We start from the raw sequence: 20,631 nt of genomic DNA, 5'->3' as shown, positions 1-20,631 counted from the left end.
AATCTGCATAAACGTTTTATTAGATTAATTGATTAACCAGAGTAATTACTAAGATAACGTTAGATGCAGCTTTAAAATGCATATGTGGATGGATGTCAAAGCTGATAATTCCCCACAATAAGAGCAACTCCAGAACATGTTTCCATTTTTCTCATTTGTAGTTTAGAAAGAACTGATCTGATAATTGGAGGAGCAGAACTTGTCCACTGAGTGGGTTTGGCTCGGTTCTGTGCTGTAATGTAGCTGTAGCTGTAGCTTTAGCTTTAGCTTGATGTTAGCAGTGTTTACAGCATGAACAGCTTCCCTCCTGTTACTTTGTAACAGCAGAGTTAACATCCTAAAATAGCTGGAGGTTATTTTCAGCCTTTTATGTTTTACTGGAGGAAAAATGTTCTTATGTAATATGGCTACTTTATGATCATTTTGATGAATTATTAACTTTTATCTCCAGTGTGTGGAGTCTTCATATCTCCCTTTAAATTGCTGTAGCATAGTGGGGTTTTTTTTTTCCTCACTTAAAACCGTCTGAAGTTTTATAGAGTTTAAATATTAGCAGATGATGTGATGGATCTATGCACCACAAATTTGGAACAAACTTCCAGAAAACTGTAAAACAGCTGAAACACTGACTTCTTTTAAATCTCAACTGAAAACCCACCTGTTTAGAATTGCATTTGAAATGTAATCAATTACAAATTTATTGATGGAACTTGACTTAATGATTGATTCTATATTGCATTGTGATTCTGTGTTTGTAATGATGTCAAGCACTTTGAAATGCCTTGCTGCTGAAATGTGCTATACGAATAAAATTTGATTGATTGATTGATGGACTGTGATTAGTTCAAAACTTTAGTCAATACAGTCCAAAGAATTAGGAATATAATCTAAATATCGAGAGAAATAATGTGTAGAAAGATGATGTTTAAAATAAATTTGTGTTTTTTTAATTTTCCCACCTGTCCTGCTTTCATAGGCGATGAAAGGAAGGAGGGGACGGTTGGATGGATTAACTGTGCTGCGTTGTTGCTGCAGTCACACATTCCAGCTGGTTGAACTGGGCCAACGCTCTGTACCAGTACATCAGCTTCTTTAACCCCCAGTCTGTCCTCTGTCACCCACTAAATTCATTATTTTCCTCATATTTTTATCCAGCATCCCTCTGAACGGTTTCCGGAGTGATAAACATTGGGATTTACTTAGAGATGTGGCGCCATCTAGAGGCCAAATGGTGTATTTTCATCAAAACTCAAACACCCTCTTGGAAAAACATACAATTTCCCCTCATATTGTTCAGTTTTGAGAGGAATCGTTTGCTGTTTTTGGCGTTTCTGTTTTGAAAACAGCATCTCTGTGTTAAATCCACAGGGTCGAGTGGAGGTGGAGGCCGGAAACGAGAACATGAAGTTTGAAGCCGGAGCTTTTTCGTATTATGGCGTCATGGCACTCAATGCTTCCACTCTGGGTGAGTCCACAAACCTCCTCTGCTTTAACCTGACAACCGGCTCCTGGCCCACTTCACGTACACCTGAGAGAGTTATTTAAAAAATGGCTCTCTACTGCCACCCTGTGGCAACATGAAAGAGTTGTTCAATTCTTGAAATTTCATCAATTCTTTTTATTTGGTTCAGCAAAACATTGGATGGGTTCACAAGATGCTAAAAAGTGTTTTAAAAGCAAAAACTGGAACATAAATTTAAAGGCATTAATGTTCTGATTTCCTCACTTCCATATTTTCCATATAATTTGCAGTTATTCTCTGTTTCAGGAGCTTTATAAGGAAAAAAAGCCAAAAATGAAGAATTATTTTAGTTTTTGTTTTGTAATCTTTCTTCCCTCTTCAGCATCTACATCAGGGGTGTCCAAACTTTTTCTCATGTTGGGTCAGAAGTTATTCCATGCCAAGAAAAATAAAAAGTAAAATAAAATCAAGCAAATAATGTAGCCTAATTTGTTTGTGGGGCATTTTCATTGTAAATCTAAAAGTAAAATTATTTTTTTTGCACGTTTGCTTTATTAAAAGAAAGGCGTCTAGTTTTCAATTTCTTTTGGGCTCAATTGAACAATTGTTTTAAAAACCGGATTTGGGTCACTATCCTTCAAAAATGTTTGCTAATTTAACCGAGTTTAATGAATTTAATAAAAGCTGATTTGGATGCAGCAAAGTCAGATTTGATTTATTCTTGAACTGCAGCTGTGGGCCACAAATGGCCCCCGCGCCACTCTTTGGACACCCCTGATCGACACCCACGCTTTTATTCCAGCTCTGCAGCAGCAGCATCATGCTGTGGGCTCTCTGGGTTTCTGTGGGATCAGCAGAGCGTCTCCAGGGTTCTGCATGTCCCCTGTACTCTGTGCAGACCTGTCTCCCTGACCTTTGACCCTCCCTTTCACCTCCCCTCTCTGCTATCCTCTCAGTGGCCGCGCCGCGCCCTCGCCTCCTCTCCTTTAAGAGGTTTTCTCTGTTCTCTCGGTTGCCAGGTAAAAGCCGGCATGTCTGGGTGGCCTAACACCGAGCTCAGGTTGGGTGGGGGGTCAAAGGGCACAAAGTCGGTAGAAAGACCTGATTATTGTCATTTCTTTAGGTTTTAACCCATAGAGTCTGTAGAAAAAGCTGATTATTGTCACTTCTTTTAGGTTTTAACCCACAGTTCCTGCTCTGTCTCTCATGCGACTGACTGTAGGTTTAATCTTTAAGGATTGCATAAAAGCTGCATTTTGGCAAACAATTATTTGTCCCGTAACAGTGATTATACTTTCTAACAACTCTCCTTAATTGAAGGTTTATTGGTTTTAGGATTCAAAATAAAATGAAACAATATATTTTGCAAAATTTAAACCATAATTCTGAAGCCGCGTGTTGGAAAAACAAACATCGCTCTTCAGAAGATCAGTGTCAGTGTTTGGAGATTTCTCTCAAAAACACAAAATCTAGGATGAAAATCTACGCTAAGAAGAGTTTTATCTCATTAATGCAGCAAGAATGAGAAGTAAACTAAACCCAGAAATCCAAACTAATACCAGTTAAATTATTATTTTATATTTAAGGCTGTTACCCATCAAATCAGCTTCAGGATTTAGTTGCACAAAAACACAAAATTTTATTTCTGGTCTCGTTTCTTGTGCAGATATCTGAGTACACTTGACTAAACTAACTTACGAGTAACGTTTCAGGTAGAAATAGGACTTTTATTTAAGTTAATAATTTCTTAATATTGATGGAAAAATAATTACTTGTTCATCTGGCAGATAATTAAACTTATAACAAAAGATTTTCCCTTGTTATAAGTGAAATAACCTGTCAGTGGAACCAGAGCTTTTTCAGCAATATTAAGAAATTAATAACTTAAAATAAGTTCCTATTTCTTGCTGAAAAGCCACTTTTAAGGTGGTACACCTGAAATAAGACAAAACAAAGATATTTGCAGGAGAAATTAGACCAAAATTGCTTTGTAAGATTTAGTGTTTTTGCAGTGTAGTAGGTGGTAGTGTAGAACATTTGTTCAGCAAAAATTAACGCCTAGTTGCTCAAGAGAAGCAACTTTGTGTCCATCCTATTTTGTGCTTGTAGATGTTGGTTGTGCGTCGGATTTATGGGCGTACCAGAAACGTGCCAATACAAAGGTTCCCACTGTTAAAAAACAAACAAAAAAATGTAAGTGTACTAAAGGTTTTAGCATGTTAAAATCGATGTAATGAATGAATTAAAATTGTCCCGGTAAAGTCCCGACACTCGTCTGAACTCAAAAACATCAGCAGTGAGCGGTTATTGCTGCCCGCCAATCTGAACTCCGTCACGCTGCAGTGAGAAAGATGATTTAGAAATAATAAAACAATTGTCTTTCATGGAGTGAACATCCCAAACATTTACCAATACACAAACCCAACAGCACCATCTCACTTTACAACACTTAAAAACCAACTGTATTGTGTATAATGTGAATAATTCACATGAAGAGTTCCTCAGTTTTCAGGACTGTTGGTCAAATTGTTTGCCAAAATATCAGCTTTGTTTTAGAGGGACGACATGATGACTGATTTCCCTCCAGGAATAAAACCGTCGAGCCGCTTCTAGATGGATCTTCTTCTAGTTGACTGATTATTTCTCTATGAATGAAGCATCAACATGTTTGTTTCGTTTATTCATTTAATGATAGTTTAGATACTTTCAGGACTGCTGCTGTAGGATTTAGTTTTTGTCTCTAAAGCTCCACCCAGTTCCAAATGTATTCCCACATAAGTGCTGTAGTTATGAAAGAAGATGGTTTGTTGAAACGTTTTTATTTGGAATTGGGTCAATTCTGCGATCGCTCCATTTTAAAAACACTAACTCAAACAGAAACTAGTTTCCTGATGTTATTCACTGTAACTCTTAGAGATCCAGTTGGAGATTTTTCAGCAGGTTTTAACACCAGATGAGCTGGAAATGAGCAAGAATGACAAAATAACATCAGAAATGTTTTTCTTTCCTTCCTAATCCATGATTCTGTTTGCTGAATGTCACTGTTCAACTTTAGGTTCATACAAAAGTTAAATACATGCAAAAAATGTTTGTAAAAATAGTTAATTTGTCAAAATAATTCAGAAAATATGCATTTTTTTCCCACCAATTAATCAAAGATTTTGTTTAATTTCATCTTTCCTGAGGAAAGGACCTTTTTATTCATTTGGTTTTTCAGAACTCAGAGAAGTCTTCACCTATATTGTAGTTCTTTTTAAATTTTTTTCATTTGTACAAAATAAATTTGAAAACGTAAAAAAAAAAAAGCTAAATCAACCAATGCAGTAAGACTTCTGAAACAAATCTGAATTTGTACCTTTAATACATTTAATAGGCTAATAATCAATAACAGCAATTAATATTAATAATGTAAAAATGTTTGACCTTTTTTAAATAACCAGTAGTTTTTTAAATTTCTATTTTATTTTGTGTTTAAAGATCAAATAAAAATGCTATATTTTTTTGCTGCTAATTAACATAAATATTTTAAAATCACAAGTGGCCTTTTAAATTTAAACTGCTGGTAAATTGATCTTGAATTGAACTTTAAATTTTTATTATACTTGTTTTAATTAAAAAAAATAACTTTTTCAAGATAAGTTTAGTATTTTTAAGCATTTTCAAGAAAATTAGGAAGAAAACCTTCCAGCCTTCCATTACTAAAATAAAAATCCATGATGATTTTTGTCACTTTTACTCTCTGAAAGGGAGGCTAATTTAAAACTTCTAAAGAGAATATTTATGATTTTTCTGTCATTACTTTGAGTTATAAAAGCAGTTTTCTGATTTAACCAGAAAGAAAAATCTCCTGCTGGATTACCAAAATCTCCTCCCAATAAGATGAGTTTGCTAATCCAGTCTAATCTAACCACTAACTGTGAAACTAGCTGTGGAAAACCAGGATGAACGTCCCGGTTCATTCCTGGGAAACTAACTTGGTTGACGTGTCCAGGTAAAACAGTTTCCTATGACTCACTGAGGCCCCCTGCTGGACGACACACATCAACCGGTAATCATAATAATAATGCACTGGGTGAACGGACATGTGTGTGAAGTGTGGGCGTGGGTGTGTGTGTGTGTGTGAAGTGCGTTTGTTTCTAATACCTTGTGGGGACCATTTTCCTGACAGATACTACGTTGTGGGGACCCACTGCTCCTTATGGGGACCGAAGCCTGGGCCCCATAAGGGGAATCGCTGTTTTGGGGTCAGGGGTCACATTTAGGGCTAAGGTGTGAATTGAGTTTTGGTTAGGGTTAGAGTTAGGTTTGTAATGGTTAGGGTAAAGGTAAGGGTAAGGTTGGGTGTGTGTGTGTGTGTGTGTGTGTGTGTGTGTGTGTGTGTGTGTGTGTGTGTGTGTGTGTGTGTGTGTGTGTGCGTGCGCGTGTGTGCGTGCGTGCGTGCGTGCGTGTGCGTGCGTGCGTGCGTGCGTGCGTGTGTGTGTGTAAGACACATTTAGGAGAATGGGTTTCAAGCATCATTCAATGTTGGATAGAATCTGTGATTTCTGATGACTATAAAAGCAAACTGAAAATTTTCTGTGTGACATTTTGTACTTGTCTGCACTTACAATTTAAGATATCTTCAAAAGGACATTTTTATTTATCTGAATTAAGAAATAGCACATAAATCTCCCTCGTGATGCTGCTGGGCTGACAGTCAGTGGCTGTTCTGGACAAAATGATTAGAAAATGGCACAACACGAAAGATATCTGAGCTAGAATAGTTGTGCAGATTAAAAAATGTTCAAGAAATCTCCATCATTCATCTTACAAGAAATTTTGGCTCGTCAAAAGACACTTCTAGAAATTCTCTAGTTAGATTTGAATTAAGAAAAGTTGCGTGTAAGTTAGTTTTATCAGCGAGATATAGGAGCTTGTTTTAAGTAAATAATTTCTCAGTATTGATAAAAAAAGTTCTAGTTCTACAGGCAGATTATTTGACTTGTTACATGGGGAAATTTTGCTGTTATAAATACATTTATCTGCCAGAGGAACTAGAACTTTTTCATCAACATTGAGGAATTATTAACTTAAAACAAGCGCCTACATCTGCTGAAAAGTTAGTTTTGTCTTATTTCTTGTGTATTTACTTTCAAAATATCGTCAATAGAACTTGCACCAGTCAAATCTTAAATATCTCATATCTAAATAAAAACCTGATGGGCTCTGGCAGGAAGCTACACTCCTTTTCCAGGAAGCTCTAAAGGCTAATTTAGCATGTGTAAAACTAGTTTAGCGTGTGTAGAGCCAGCTTAGTGTGTGTAAAACTAGTTTAGCGTGTGTAGAGCCAGCTTAGCATGTGTAAAACTAGTTTAGCGTGTGTAGAGCCAGCTTAGTGTGTATAAAACTAGTTTAGCGTGTGTAGAGCCAGCTTAGCGTGTGTAAAACTAGTTTAGCGTGTGTAGAGCCAGCTTAGCATGTGTAAAACTAGTTTAGCGTGTGTAGAGCCAGCTTAGTGTGTGTAAAACTAGTTTAGCGTGTGTAGAGCCAGCTTAGCATGTGTAAAACTAGTTTAGCGTGTGTAGAGCCAGCTTAGCATGTGTAAAACTAGTTTAGCGTGTGTAGAGCCAGCTTAGTGTGTGTAAAACTAGTGTAGCGTGTGTAGAGCCAGCTTAGTGTGTGTAAAACTAGTTTAGCGTGTGTAGAGCCAGCTTAGTGTGTATAAAACTAGTTTAGCGTGTGTAGAGCCAGCTTAGTGTGTTTAAAACTAGTTTAGCATGTGTAGAGCCAGCTTAGTGTGTTTAAAACTAGTTTAGCGTGTGTAGAGCCAGCTTAGTGTGTGTAAAACTAGTTTAGCATGTGTAGAGCCAGCTTAGTGTGTGTAAAACTAGTTTAGCGTGTGTAGAGCCAGCTTAGCATGTGTAAAACTAGTTTAGCGTGTGTAGAGCCAGCTTAGTGTGTGTAAAACTAGTGTAGCGTGTGTAGAGCCAGCTTAGTGTGTGTAAAACTAGTTTAGCGTGTGTAGAGCCAGCTTAGTGTGTGTAAAACTAGTTTAGCGTGTGTAGAGCCAGCTTAGTGTGTATAAAACTAGTTTAGCGTGTGTAGAGCCAGCTTAGTGTGTTTAAAACTAGTTTAGCATGTGTAGAGCCAGCTTAGTGTGTTTAAAACTAGTTTAGCGTGTGTAGAGCCAGCTTAGTGTGTGTAAAACTAGTTTAGCATGTGTAGAGCCAGCTTAGTGTGTTTAAAACTAGTTTAGCGTGTGTAGAGCCAGCTTAGTGTGTGTAAAACTAGTTTAGCGTGTGTAGAGCCAGCTTAGTGTGTGTAAAACTAGTTTAGCGTGTGTAGAGCCAGCTTAGTGTGTGTAAAACTAGTTTAGCGTGTGTAGAGCCAGCTTAGTGTGTGTAAAACTAGTTTAGCGTGTGTAGAGCCAGCTTAGGGTGTTTAAAACTAGTTTAGCGTGTGTAGAGCCAGCTTAGCGTGTGTAAAACTAGTTTAGCGTGTGTAGAGCCAGCTTAGTGTGTGTAAAACTAGTTTAGCGTGTGTAGAGCCAGCTTAGTGTGTGTAAAACTAGTTTAGCGTGTGTAGAGCCAGCTTAGTGTGTGTAAAACTAGTTTAGCGTGTGTAGAGCCAGCTTAGTGTGTATAAAGTAGATCCAGGATCAGCTGGACGGATTGTGCAAACTGAAACTAGCCGGTAAAAGTCCAGTGTTGTTGGGATTTCTTCACAACAGATTTTTTCTGCCTACCTTTTTGTTTTTAATTTAATGACTAAACTGCAATATAAAATGAATGTCTTAATTCTTTTTTACCTGTCGTTACCTGGAGCAGAGTGGGGATTATGTCCCATTTTAAGGATTAAAGGTTTATTTAATCATTAATGTGTTACGGAATATTAATGAAATTTCTGCTGCCTGATGCATTTATTTCATATTTTTATTTGGTTTGAAGTTTGGAATCTAAAACTCTGTAACTTATCTTTGTGTCATCGCAGATAAATCCTAACATGATGAATTAAAAACAGCTTTAATCTGCTTTACTTTGAAGAAATTGTAACGTGTGGCTGATGTGAGATCCTGACTTTAGAGTCACTTTAGATGGAACGTTTTCTGCGTCACTGACTGGTGGCATAAAGTTTGAGTAAATAAACGTTTGCTTCCACTGCACCCCTCATCCTGATGCGTTTATGGTTGGTTTGACGGTTTCTGTTGCCGTTTCCTGCATTCTCCACACCTTGTTTCCTCATCAGTCCTAACCTGCACTGCATCTTTGAACCACACTGAAAAAACTCAAAATCTCACCAAGTATTTTTGGTCCAGTTTCTAATAAACATATCTTAGTACACTGTGGAAATAAGACAAAACTAACTCACAAGCAACATTTCAGCAAATAATGGGAGCTTGTTTTGATTTAAAAGTACTCGCTCTATTGGCAGATTATTTCACTTCTAACATGGGAAAAATGTCTTGTAATAAGTGAAATAATCTGCCAGTGGAACTAGATCTTTTTCATCAAGGTTAAGGAACAATTGACTCAAAACAAACTCCTGCATCTTGCGGAAAAGTTAATTTTGTGTTATTTCTAGTGAACATGGATATTTGCACTACAGACTAAAGATACTTGGTAAGATTTAGTGTTTTTGCAGTGCAGTAGTTATGAACCCAGTCTGCACCGGTTTTAAAGTGTCTGCAGGTCAAATTAAATGTTTCTGTGTTGAAATGTTGATCCGGAGCTGATTTGACTGAGTTTCTGTTGTGTTGTTAGTAGAGTTTCGCTCGCCGTCCCACCTCAGCGGGTTGAACCGGACGGCGTCTCTGAGCGGAACGGACCGGACCGACTCCCTGGCCGTCAGCGGGAGCAACAGCCAGCTCAACAGCCAGCTCAACAGCAGCGTGGCTTCGCAGCACTACACCCCCGACTTCAACGTCCGGGCGCTCACCGACCTGCAGTTCGTCAAGGTGGGTCCAGAACGGCCAACAAATCAGAGGAAGGCTACATCTTTACTGATCTGTCAGTAAATATCTACGTTCTCCGACCCAAATCTGGTTCAGGTTCTGCTCTGCATCCCCAGAACCAAACATGGAGAAGAGGCAGCTTCTATTCACCACAAATCTGAAACAAACTTCCAGAAAACTGCAAAACAGCCAAAACACTGAGTTCCTTTAAATGAGGGCTAAAAACCACCTGGTTAGAGTTGCTTTTGATCAATAATAAATGGTTTAAAAACATTTATTTTGGCTTTTCAACCATAAAAAGTCATAATAAATGAAACATATTTGATGTGTAACGATGACACGTGACAAACTATGAAATGTTTTCTGGTTTTCGTAATTGTTGACTGTATAGTAATGTGTTTTTTATTACGTTGTTGCTGAAATGTGCTATACTAATAAACCTAATTGATTGATTGATTTATCAGATATCTGTATTGGTATCCGAAGAGAAAAAGTGGATCGGTGCATTCCTAGTTTTTATTAAATTTTTTGACAAAGTTAAACTTTAAAGCAGATGAAAAATATCCTTTTGGCTCATCCTGGTGCATTTACTAAAACATTCATGTGTTCTTCCCTGACATTTTTCTAAATCTCCCTCAGATCACACGCTCGCAGTACCAGAATGGCCTGATTGCGTCTCGCCTGGACAGCACGCCTCAGTCCCCAGAGAGCTCTCTCTACAACCCGGAGGAGATCACGCCCCCGGCAGCCATCACCATCACGGACCTGGGAGCAGACTCCGCCATCATGGAGAACGGCACCGACGAGAAGACGCTGCTGCTGCTGCTGAACGAGCAGACGCCGCCGCCGCCGACGGCGAACCATCATCACAACCACCTGGACAACAGTGTCTGACCCCGAGCTTCCCCTCCCCTCCAGGGGGGGGCGCTGTCAGCACCAAACACACCTTAAAGTCCCAAAGAGACAAGCCATGCACGCATATGATGTAAATATGCGGGAATTCAAAATACCAAACACTGATGAGCCAAAACATTACAGCCACTTAAAACTGTTGACCTGGATCATTTTAGTTCTTTCAGACTGAAAATAGAAGAGTTTCATATCAATAATTCAGCAAGAAAGAGAAGCAAGACACACCCAGAAACCTAAAATACCTGTCAGATTTTATATTTAATGCTGTAAATCTGCATCAGAATTTATTTGCTCTCAAAAACACAAAAAGTTACTTATCTTATGTAGATTTGAATATAAAGGAGGCTATTATTAGTTAATAATTCCTTAATATTTATGAAAAATAGTAGTTCTACTGGTATATTGTTTTGACTTAAAACAAGACGTTTCTCCCATAAATAAAACAATCTGCCAGTGGAACGAGTTCTTCTTTTTTTTTTTATTGGGATTATTTACTAAAAATAAGTTCCTGTTTCTTGCTGAAAAGTTATTTTTGTCTCTTTTCATGGGAACTAAGATAAAATATCTGGATCTCTTGAGTTATTTTATGCTGAACTAATATCAGTGAAATTGTGTGATTTCATATCTAAAACTGTAATATCCATCAAATCAGCATCAGGGTTTATTTGCACTGCAAAAACAAACTTATACTAAGTATTTTTTTAGTCTATTTTCTAGTGAAAATATCTTAGTACACCTGAAATAAAATAAATTAACTTGCAAGTAACTTTTCAGCATAATATAGGAGCTTATTTTAAGTTCATAATTCCTTAATATTTATTTTTAAAAAGTACTTGTTCCATTGGCAGATTATTTCACTTATAACAAAATATTTTCCCCAAATTTTAAGTGAAATATTCTACCAGTGGAACTTGTAATTTTTCATCAATATTAAGTATTTATAAACAAAAAGCACGCTCCTATTTCTTGCTGAAAAGTTATTTGTAAGTTAATGTATTGTATTTTATGAATGCTAAGATATTTCCACTAAAAAATACTTGATAATATTTAGTTTATTTTTCAGTGTGGATGCAGTTGAAGTCTGTAATCTCCTCAAAAAGTCATTTTTCTATGAAGCACCTTGAATAGAACGTAAATTTCCCTGTTTTATTGCGGTTTTAGCCGATCGGTTTGGAATAAATTAGTTTTGTGGATTTCTGCTGTAAAGTTTTGGCTCATCGTGAAGAAAACCCACCAAAAGTGTATTTTGATCCACCATGCAAGCAGGCTGAACACCCAGCGGCCGTCTGTGGAAACCAGGAAGTTGACCTTTTTATCCCGTCACGGCCGCCGTAATGGCCGCCCCCGGTTTCCGTGTTGCTTCCAGTTCAGAGACTCAGGGAGACTCCGCCCTCCTGCCTCCACCAATCCCGTATCGAAGAGCAGTGAACCAATGGCGTCGCAGCATTTGTAGCAGTCTGATCCACCTCCTCCAATCAGCTTCCAGAAGACAGAGAGGATCCGTCGGAGTTCAGACAAAGTAATATATGTTCCATAAAGATTTCTTATTGCATATTTATTGATAAACTTTTTGTTTTCTCTGCAACTCCGGATGAACTGCGATGGCAGTTTCATCCTCGTTTAGTTTTTTTTGTTTCCAGTGACTAACCAAGAGCCTTTATATCCTGAAGTTGTGAAGAAATTCACACTGATTGACAGCCAGTCTGTATTTTGATTAAGACAATCAACATAAACGAAATGAATGTTTTAAGAAATGTGTAGGGTACGTTAACCGTGGCTGCTCTTGTCTCTGTGAAATCTTTCATTTTGTTTTAACGCTGAATTCAGGCCAAATCCACAGAAATCAGGTGCCGGTTTTCGCAGAGAGGAGTCGACCTGAGAGCTAAGAGACTTATCGAACCCACTCCTTCTTTTGGAAAGAGGCCGGGACTTTTCTTTTGATTTTTGTGTACGTGTGTGTGTGAGTGAGAAAGCGTGTGTGCGCGTGTGTGTGTGTGACCAAAAACGGGGATCGCTCGGTGGGATCAGAAACCAAAAGAGGGATGCTGTGTCACCTCCTAAGAAAATACTTTAAAGAAATCAGAGACTTTATTTATTTACTTTAATACTTGTATATATTTTTGCCGTTGAGGCGCAACAAATGTAATTTTTTTGCAATTATTTGCATTTATTGTTTGGAATTTTTTTGTTTTTAAATCGAGGACTGTGGGATGACTATATGAAACCACGAAGTTGAAACACTCAGCTGCATTGTGTCACTTTCATGTTCAACTGTTCTGTACATTTATTATCAGTGCTTTTTTTTTTTTTTTTTCAATTTGAGCTGCGTACACTCCAGTTATATTTTGCTGTAACTTTCAAAGAGATTTTGAGAGGAGAATCAATCATAAAACTGATATAATTACCTTTCTTGTGATGTTTTTTTTCTGTGATGTTTTATAAAACTGAAGAGTTTTTCTAAACATTATTTATGTTTAGGAACATAAAGACAGTTTCACATTTTCTGCTGTTAAAGAAGTTTTTGCTTTTTTTCCCTGATCTTTGTTCCTTTTTGCTCCGTTTTATTTTCCCACTGTCAAGTGAAAATTTTCCTCTTAAACCTCATGAATGTAAAGTCAAACAAAACTTTACTTCTTTCTGCCCCAAAAGAGGAACTGAAGATCACTTTTCCTTGCATTTTCAGTTCGTATCTGAAACCAAGCTATAAGAAAATGATGGAATCATTTCTCCTTTTTGAGTTCAGTGGGATGTTTTGTGTTTTTAAAACTTCCTGTGTCTAATTTTGTTTACATTTGGATTTTTGTGGTAGGAACAGAAAAAATTCCTTACTGTACTTGGTAACTGAGTAGACGTCAGGCTCCGCTGCTGCAGCAATACATGAAAACACATGACACAGTGCTGAGGAGCTGGCTGGAGTTTACGTGAAGAAATTGTTTGAGTCCCTTTTATGTCACCAGTTTCATTCTGAAATTGATTTCTGTGAAAGTTCAAAGTGATTTTCATCAACATAATCTGGACCTGAGCTGCCTGCTAAAGGGCATTTTAATAACTTTTCATTTTTAACTGTGTTCAGATCAGACAGTACAGTAAATGTTTACGTCCAAAGTTGAAGAAATATGTAAAAAAGGGAAAAATGCAGATTTTGAATTATGTGTTTAGATCAATACAGATCACACTTTCTACCCAAGACAAAAGAAGCGTTAAAGTCTCCAGTTTGAATCTTTACACATAAACCGAAGGGTTATTAGTTTATTGAAGATGAAAAAACCTGGAGACCTAACCGACCGACACCCTGTCTAGGAATTTAAAAGCATTCTGAGCTGAAATGCTAAAATGTAATTTCTTATCTGGTTTTCGTTATCTTTGCGGCCCTGACGTGTTCAGCAGTTTTACCTTTTCCACGAACTGCTGTCACCAGAATTTCCCGCTTTATGTACTGTAAAAAAAATGCAGTGGTGAATGGAAGCAGCTAAAAGTCACACTCTTCTAAACATAATCATTATTGTACAATCAGAACTAAGGTGGTGTTTACCTTAGCTTGAAAACCCAGCAAACCTGCCCCACATAGAGTAAAGGTGCCATTTTGATCCCTTTTAACAAAAACTAAATCAGGGCACTGAAATTAGCTCCTGTTGTGCAGATTCTCCAGTCTGGCCTGTGTTGTTGCCTGTGGGTATCAGCAGTCAAAGTTCTTTTACGACTTTATGTGTGTGTGATTCTGCAAGTCTCACATTTCTCCACATAAACTCTGGTTTGCCTTCAAACCGTGTTCTCAGTTTGGTTGAAGTGAACTCTGGTGCGGTTCGAATGCATAAGTGAACGCCAATCAGACCGGATACCGATCCAAAAGCAGGAAGCAGACTACAGAGCAGGGCATTCTGGGTAAATACAACCAAAGCAAACACGCGAGTGTAGCGCTAACAGAAGAAATAACTCATGGTTTTTTACCAAAGACAAAAGAAATCCTCTAACCGCTAAAATCTTACGCCACTCCATTTTTGTTTACATTTCGTGAAAAAGGAAGTTGTGCTCAGTGTCTTCAGCGGTTTGTGTGTTGTTTCCTTCAGTGGTTCGTGGTGCAGCGCCCCCACAGGCCAGGAGGGGAACAGCTTGCTCAAAGGGTTTAGTTGGTTTGACTCAGAGCAGTGAGAAAGAAAACCACAGCAGCTGGAAATTGAACAAATGTTGCAGTCTTTGGTCCCCAATCGAACCAAGGTGTCAAAACATTCTTACAAGCAACACCCATTTCCGCCTCCATAGCTTGACTTTGCTCAAGCAATCAGTCTTAGCCATGACATGAACCATGTTGTGTTGTGTTCACTGTGTTTTTATTGTTCTTTTTCTTAAGTCACAGATTCAAATCATTTTATTATCCTGGGACAAAAGTTGTTTTTCTATGGAGGTGAAGAGAAATCTGGCTTTTCTGTGTTTATCTCCGTGAAGCTCACAGTCGTAGATCATTTCGTAACAAAGAGCTTTCTCTAACCTTTTTCCTTTGTGGCTGATTAGCCACCACACCCAATTGAATTATTTCCACATTTTCTTTGCTTATTTTGTCAAGAAAACAAATCATTCTGTGATTTCCCTGAGAGATTTCCAAATTCTTTGCCATCATCCTTATATGGTAGTGCCTTCCTGTTTTAGCTAGTGTGACTCAAAATGTTTGTTTCAGAAAACAGTTTCTAAAATCAGCTGCAAATTATTTTCCCAGAGCTGCTGCTGGCTATCATCTTAATATGGATACTATGCGAAAAAAAAATATATGTATTTGTTTAGTTTCCCAAAACCAACCTGCCACAAAAAGCTGAACTAAAAATTAAATAACAGAAACAACCTTATATTTACTACCACTTTTTTACTTTATCTCATTAAACCAGAAGCACACATAATACTATGAAACATTAGTACGGTCCTTTTGTGTTTGAATGCATAAGAGGGAGAGAAATATATTATTACTTTATCTTGCTAAATTCAATTAGCACCACAACAATTAGCAAATCCAGCTGGTTTTCTAATTTACAACTAGAATGTTCTGTTCTGATGTCTTTTCATTCCCACATCAGAAGCAACATTATGTTGGTTTTGAGACTCAAGCTGCAGCTTTTAAGCTAACTGCTTAACTATCAAGCTGTGCTAACAGCTGCTTTGCACAGACTCTGTTAAAGAGAATTTTAATCACCTAAAATATCTCACACACAATTTTTATAGCAATTCAAGAGTTTTCATGTTTGCATGAGCGTTCTCAACTCTTAGCTAAACACACGTTGAGCTAACCATATATACTGCCTGCTAATGTTAGCTTAGCTCTCTAGTTGTTGTTTTGTCTGTGTAACCAACAGTTCTTTCTCCATCAGACATGTTTTCACTATATTTTTGCTGAGTGAGAATTAGAACTAGAAAAGAGACATGAATGAATGAGAAGATCAGCAGAAGGAATCATTAAGCTAACGTTGCTCAGCATGGCAGACGGATCACATTTTTTAATCAGCTGCTTTTTCCTCCTGATGTTTACAGTTAGCTTCTGAAGTTCAAGTCATAGTGGTGGCTGATAAATGTAAATATTATTACAATATAAAAATCGTATTTACATTAAAAATATCTTTAAAATAATTGCTTGTACAGTTGATAAATTGCAGTAACTTTGGTCTTCCCTTTATTTCAGATAGAAATGCTGCTTTTCGCAGCATTAAAACATGACTCAGCACATTATGAATTCCTGCTCTGTAAAGCTTTTCTGGCAGCTGCTTTTTGCTTGTTGTTGACTTTGCTGTTCAGGAGTTTTAGATTCCTGTGCCTTAAGAAACCTTTGTTTGCTTTCTAGCTCCAGTCTGAGAATAGTTATTTGCATCTTTTGTGATTTATATTTCTGAGTTTCTTTCTAAACTGAAGTCTTTATAATTTTGTAAATCAGTTTGTGTTCCTCAAGTAACTTTGTAATGTTCTATTCAAGTTGATTTCAGAAACTAAGCTGTATATTTTTGCTTTTTCTGCTGTGTATTGATACAGCAGTGATTAAATTTGGTAACTGTGCATTTATTTTTGAGTTTGTGAAACTTGTTGAAAATCTGTACAATTGCATTGTTGAATGTGTTTTATTGCTGTTTAGAAGCATAGTTTTAAAAATTTTATGAAACTATTTGACTTCATGTCAACATAAAGAGTCAAAACGTTCTCCTCTTCTGGGTTGAAGTGAATAAAGCTTTAAAATAATTGCTTGTACAATTGTAGAAATAATATACAGTATATATAACAATACATATATATATATATATATATATATATCAGTGATGTGCGGTGAGGTCATGGCTAGTGAGGCACTGACTTAATTAAACTCCTGCATGTTGTTGTTAACATATGGAAATTTCACACATGCGGACAACATTGAAGTGACTATTTCACATGCCATCCATAGCCGTGCTGTATGGTAGAATAATTCTGTAAACTCAATGAAAGTTGGAAATGCAGATATTCTTAATTTAGTGCTATGCTGCACAGCAAACGGAAAACCCGTTGAAGTACAACTCAAGATCATCTTTATGAGCAGCCAAGCGTGTAGCTTCACTTATTTACTGTATTTCTAACTCGCTGTTACTGTCTCTTACTCTGCAGTTGTGGAGTCACAATGTCTGGGATCATGAGCGCCCCCTGCCATGAGGCCAGAGAACTGCCTGCCTCACCTCGAATCTGTTCTCTGGTTTCTGATCGCTGCTCAGCACAAGAATCACGTTACACACACAGTTGGTGACATAAAACACTATACAATATATAAATTAGCTAAATGGTGGAAAATGGCTAAAAAGCATATTATATGCTTTTTAACCATTTTATTGGCGACGTTCAGACAGGAGGAGCATGCTCTCAGAAGGGCAGTTAGCGAGAGGTTGCGCAATCCCAGGTGAGGCTCAACTCGCTGCTGTCTCACCAGCTTCCGAGCATTTGAATGGAAAAATGTGAAAATTCAGTGATTTTGAAGAAAAAATAATCATAATTGGTAAAGCTAAATAAAAAAAATACTTTATACTACAAAACACAGGATGAAAATAGCTATATATCATTAAATTATTCTTCATGATAACAGGTGAGGCTCTGCCTCCCCTGACCACACGTCACTGATTTTATATATAAATATATATACATACTGTATATATATACAGTATATATATGAGGCCGGTTTGTACTGCTTCATCCAGTTATATATATAACTGGATGAAGCAGTACAAACCGGTAAGTTATATATATAATTGGAAGAAGCAGTACAAACCGGCCTCATCCAGTCACGTTTCAGTTTGTGCGCTTCTTAGAAAATCTGAGCAAGAAAAGCAAAAAAACAATCCTTTTCCGTTGTTAAAAATAAAAGCACTTTAGCAATCAATGCAGTATTTTCAAAGATTTGAGGAATTTACCAAACTGCCTTGCTCAGCTGCAGTTGCAACACGCTTACAAAACTACAGCCAGTTACTGGCTGGGATTTCATCAGCGCCGCTCTGATGCCGCACCATGACTCTGTGTTTTGGCCTCAGCGCTGGAAGCTGCTGGAAGGTTTTCATGGTGAATTCATCAAACTCAATCCAACAGACTGCTGGGACCTGATTTCCCTTTGTCACCACACCTGCTTCAGATTCTGGCTTTATTTTAATCTGTGAATGTATTCATAAGTGGTTGTTTTTTTAAGAATGTCTGTAATTATGTTGAATTTATTTTTCATGTAAATGAAACAGCTGATATTTGAGGAAACTGGTTATGCTTTATACTTTCTGTTAAAAAAGAGAGAGAAGTGTCTAAATATTGTTTTATAATTTATGTCTTACTGAGTTTGAGGATGAAGAGCATTACTATTAAACCTGAGATATTTTTCTCTATATGTTTGTGATTTTGCTTCAATCAATTAATGAACCAATCAAGTTTATCTTTACATTTCAGCAAAAAGAGTTCAAAGTGCTTTACATCATAAAAATATCAGTCACCAATTTGAGACAGAAACATATTTTATTGTATGATCTCCAGTTTTACTTTAATCACTAAAACCTAACCGCAAAATACCAGTTTGATGATTATATCATTTATTTTTTAGAAAACACACACAGTCATGTTTTCATCACTTGTGGAGACTTCACATTGACTTCCATTAATTTCTACAGACTAACCCTTACCATAATCCTAACCCTATACCTAACCATCAGACCTAATCACTAACCCAAAAACAACAATTTCCCTCATGGGGACAAAGAAAATGTCCCCACAAAGAGCAATGGTCCCCACAACCCCACATTGTAGACAGAAGTAGGTTCCCATAAGGATATAAAAACCTGTTACACACACACACACACGCCTACACACCCCGACACCCATAGATGTAAATTAGAATTTTAGAGGGTTTTGTTTTTATTTTCTATTTAAAAATGTTGCTGCTGCCTTGCAGATAGAAGGTCCTGGGTTCAAATCCCAGCTTGGGGTTTTTCTGCATGTTCTCCTTGTGCATGTTTGGGTTCTTTCCTGGTACTCTGACTTCCTTCCTCAGTCCAGAGCCATCATTTAATTGGTAACTCTAAATCAGGTGTGCTCAAAGTGCGGCCCGAGGGCCATTTGTGGTGCAGATGAATACTTTTAGTAGTCGTATGGCCAGTTTATATTTTCTTAAACAGTAAATGTTAAGTACAGCACAAAGAGTTTTTCTGTTATTTTTCTTAGTAAGCCATGTGACAAACATCCAGTGACATCTGTCCTTTATACTTGGATAAACACAGAAAAATTTTTCATTTTTAGAAGAAATGTCTCATTTTTGTTCCTGGAAATTAACTAAAACATTTAACAGACAAAAAAAAGTTGAATAAGAAACTTTAAAATACTTTAGTTAGTTTCTAAATCACCAAACTTTTAATTTAAAAAAACTTTAAAACACTTTGAACTGACTTGTTACCTTCTTGTTTCAGCCCTCGCTACAAATGTTTGAAAGTTTTTATTCTTGTTTTCTTTGACATTTTTCAACCTATTTCACTGTATGAGTTCTTGCTAAGACACCAGCAAGTATAAAATGATAATATTTCCTGTTTTTGCTTCACACTGATGGTAACTGTAGTATCAAGAGATAATTCAGCCTCCAGACACACCTCACCTGTAGAAGAGGAAATGCAGCTGCTCTGGGAAGTGGGTGAAATAAGAGCCCATAAAACTCCCAGAGGTGAGGTGAAACTTGTGTCATCACTGGGAATTTTTTCTGCGAAAGCAACTCCACCAGTTTGACTCCAGACGCAAAACAAAGAGAGCAGCAAAGGAATGTGTGTAAACAGGATGTGATGAAACCACCTTTATGATGCCACGACTGAAACCAACCATTATCACGACCGCTGTTAGTTTGGACATGTGCCGTTACATGACTGCTGTCGTAAGAAACTTCCCTCACAAGAACCTCTGCCCTCCACATCCGGCTCGGATTACAAACTCAGTAACTTTTCAACAAGAAATCAATAATTCCTTAATATTGATGAAAAATTGCCAGGCAGATTATTTCTTTTATAAAAGGGTAAAAATGCCTTGTTAGAAGTGTAATAATCTGCCAATGGAATTAGTCCATTTTAATCCATAATGAGGAATTTTAGACTGAAAACAAACTGATGTATCTCAGTAAAAAGTGACTTGTATGTCCGTTTTGTCTTATTTCAAGTGTACTAAGATATTTGCACTAGAAACTCGACCAAAATACTTGGTAAAATTTTGCATTTTTGTAGTGTAAAGCCAGGACAATAAGTCACATTGTGAAAATCCTAATCCTCTCAATCAATCAATCAAGTTGATTTATAGCACATTTCAGCAACAAGCTGGTTCAAAGTACTTTACCAATTATAAAACTAGTAACAAACAAATTACATTTTGTCAAGAGCCAAAATCAAAGTCATCGTTACATCAAACATGTTGGTTAGTGTTTCATGTTTTATGTTTCAAACGCAGCTTCTAACCAGGAGGGTTTTGTCTGGATCTAAAGAAAGTCAGTGTTTCAGCTGTTTTGCAGTTTTCTGGAAGTTTGTTCCAGATTCGTGGTACAAACTCCCAGAATGCTGCTTTCTCCATGTTTGGTTCTGGTTCTGGTTCTGGTTCTGGGTGCAGAGCAGAACCAGAACCAGAGGAGCTGAGAGATCCATTTCAGTTCAGTTGTAATCATCTGGCGGTTCAGGGAACGTTTCATTAAAAATCATTATATTATTTCTAATAATGTTCAGTCAGTGAGTAATCCTACCTCTGGACCTGTGGCATCTTTCTTCTGACTAGAAGACAGTTATGTAGCATCATAAAAATATTTAAATGATGCAACGGCCCACAATTGAATTTGCTG

At 37.2% G+C, this 20,631-nt stretch overlaps 1 protein-coding gene across 4 annotated transcripts in view; it reads left to right on the top strand.

Moving 5' to 3' along the window:
• LOC102233020 (metal transporter CNNM4-like) overlaps positions 1-11,045 on the top strand; it is a 39,039-nt gene extending 27,994 nt beyond the window's left edge. The window contains exons 5-8 of one of the 4 annotated variants that reach the window (XM_023343695.1): positions 1,369-1,465; positions 2,419-2,481; positions 9,205-9,395; positions 10,032-11,045. In XM_023343695.1, the coding sequence (XP_023199463.1) occupies positions 1,369-1,465; positions 2,419-2,481; positions 9,205-9,395; positions 10,032-10,286 (606 nt within the window). In that variant the 3' untranslated portion in view covers positions 10,287-11,045. The other 3 variants (XM_023343697.1, XM_023343696.1, XM_023343699.1) reach the window with 3 other exon arrangements.
• The last annotated feature ends 9,586 nt before the right edge of the window (positions 11,046-20,631 follow it).

The sequence above is a fragment of the Xiphophorus maculatus genome, chromosome 12 (assembly GCF_002775205.1).
Source record: "Xiphophorus maculatus strain JP 163 A chromosome 12, X_maculatus-5.0-male, whole genome shotgun sequence".
NCBI classification, from domain to species: Eukaryota; Metazoa; Chordata; class Actinopteri; order Cyprinodontiformes; family Poeciliidae; genus Xiphophorus; species Xiphophorus maculatus.
The sequence above is the reverse complement of the archived record's forward strand: the minus strand, read 5'-3'. Positions and strand labels throughout refer to the sequence as shown.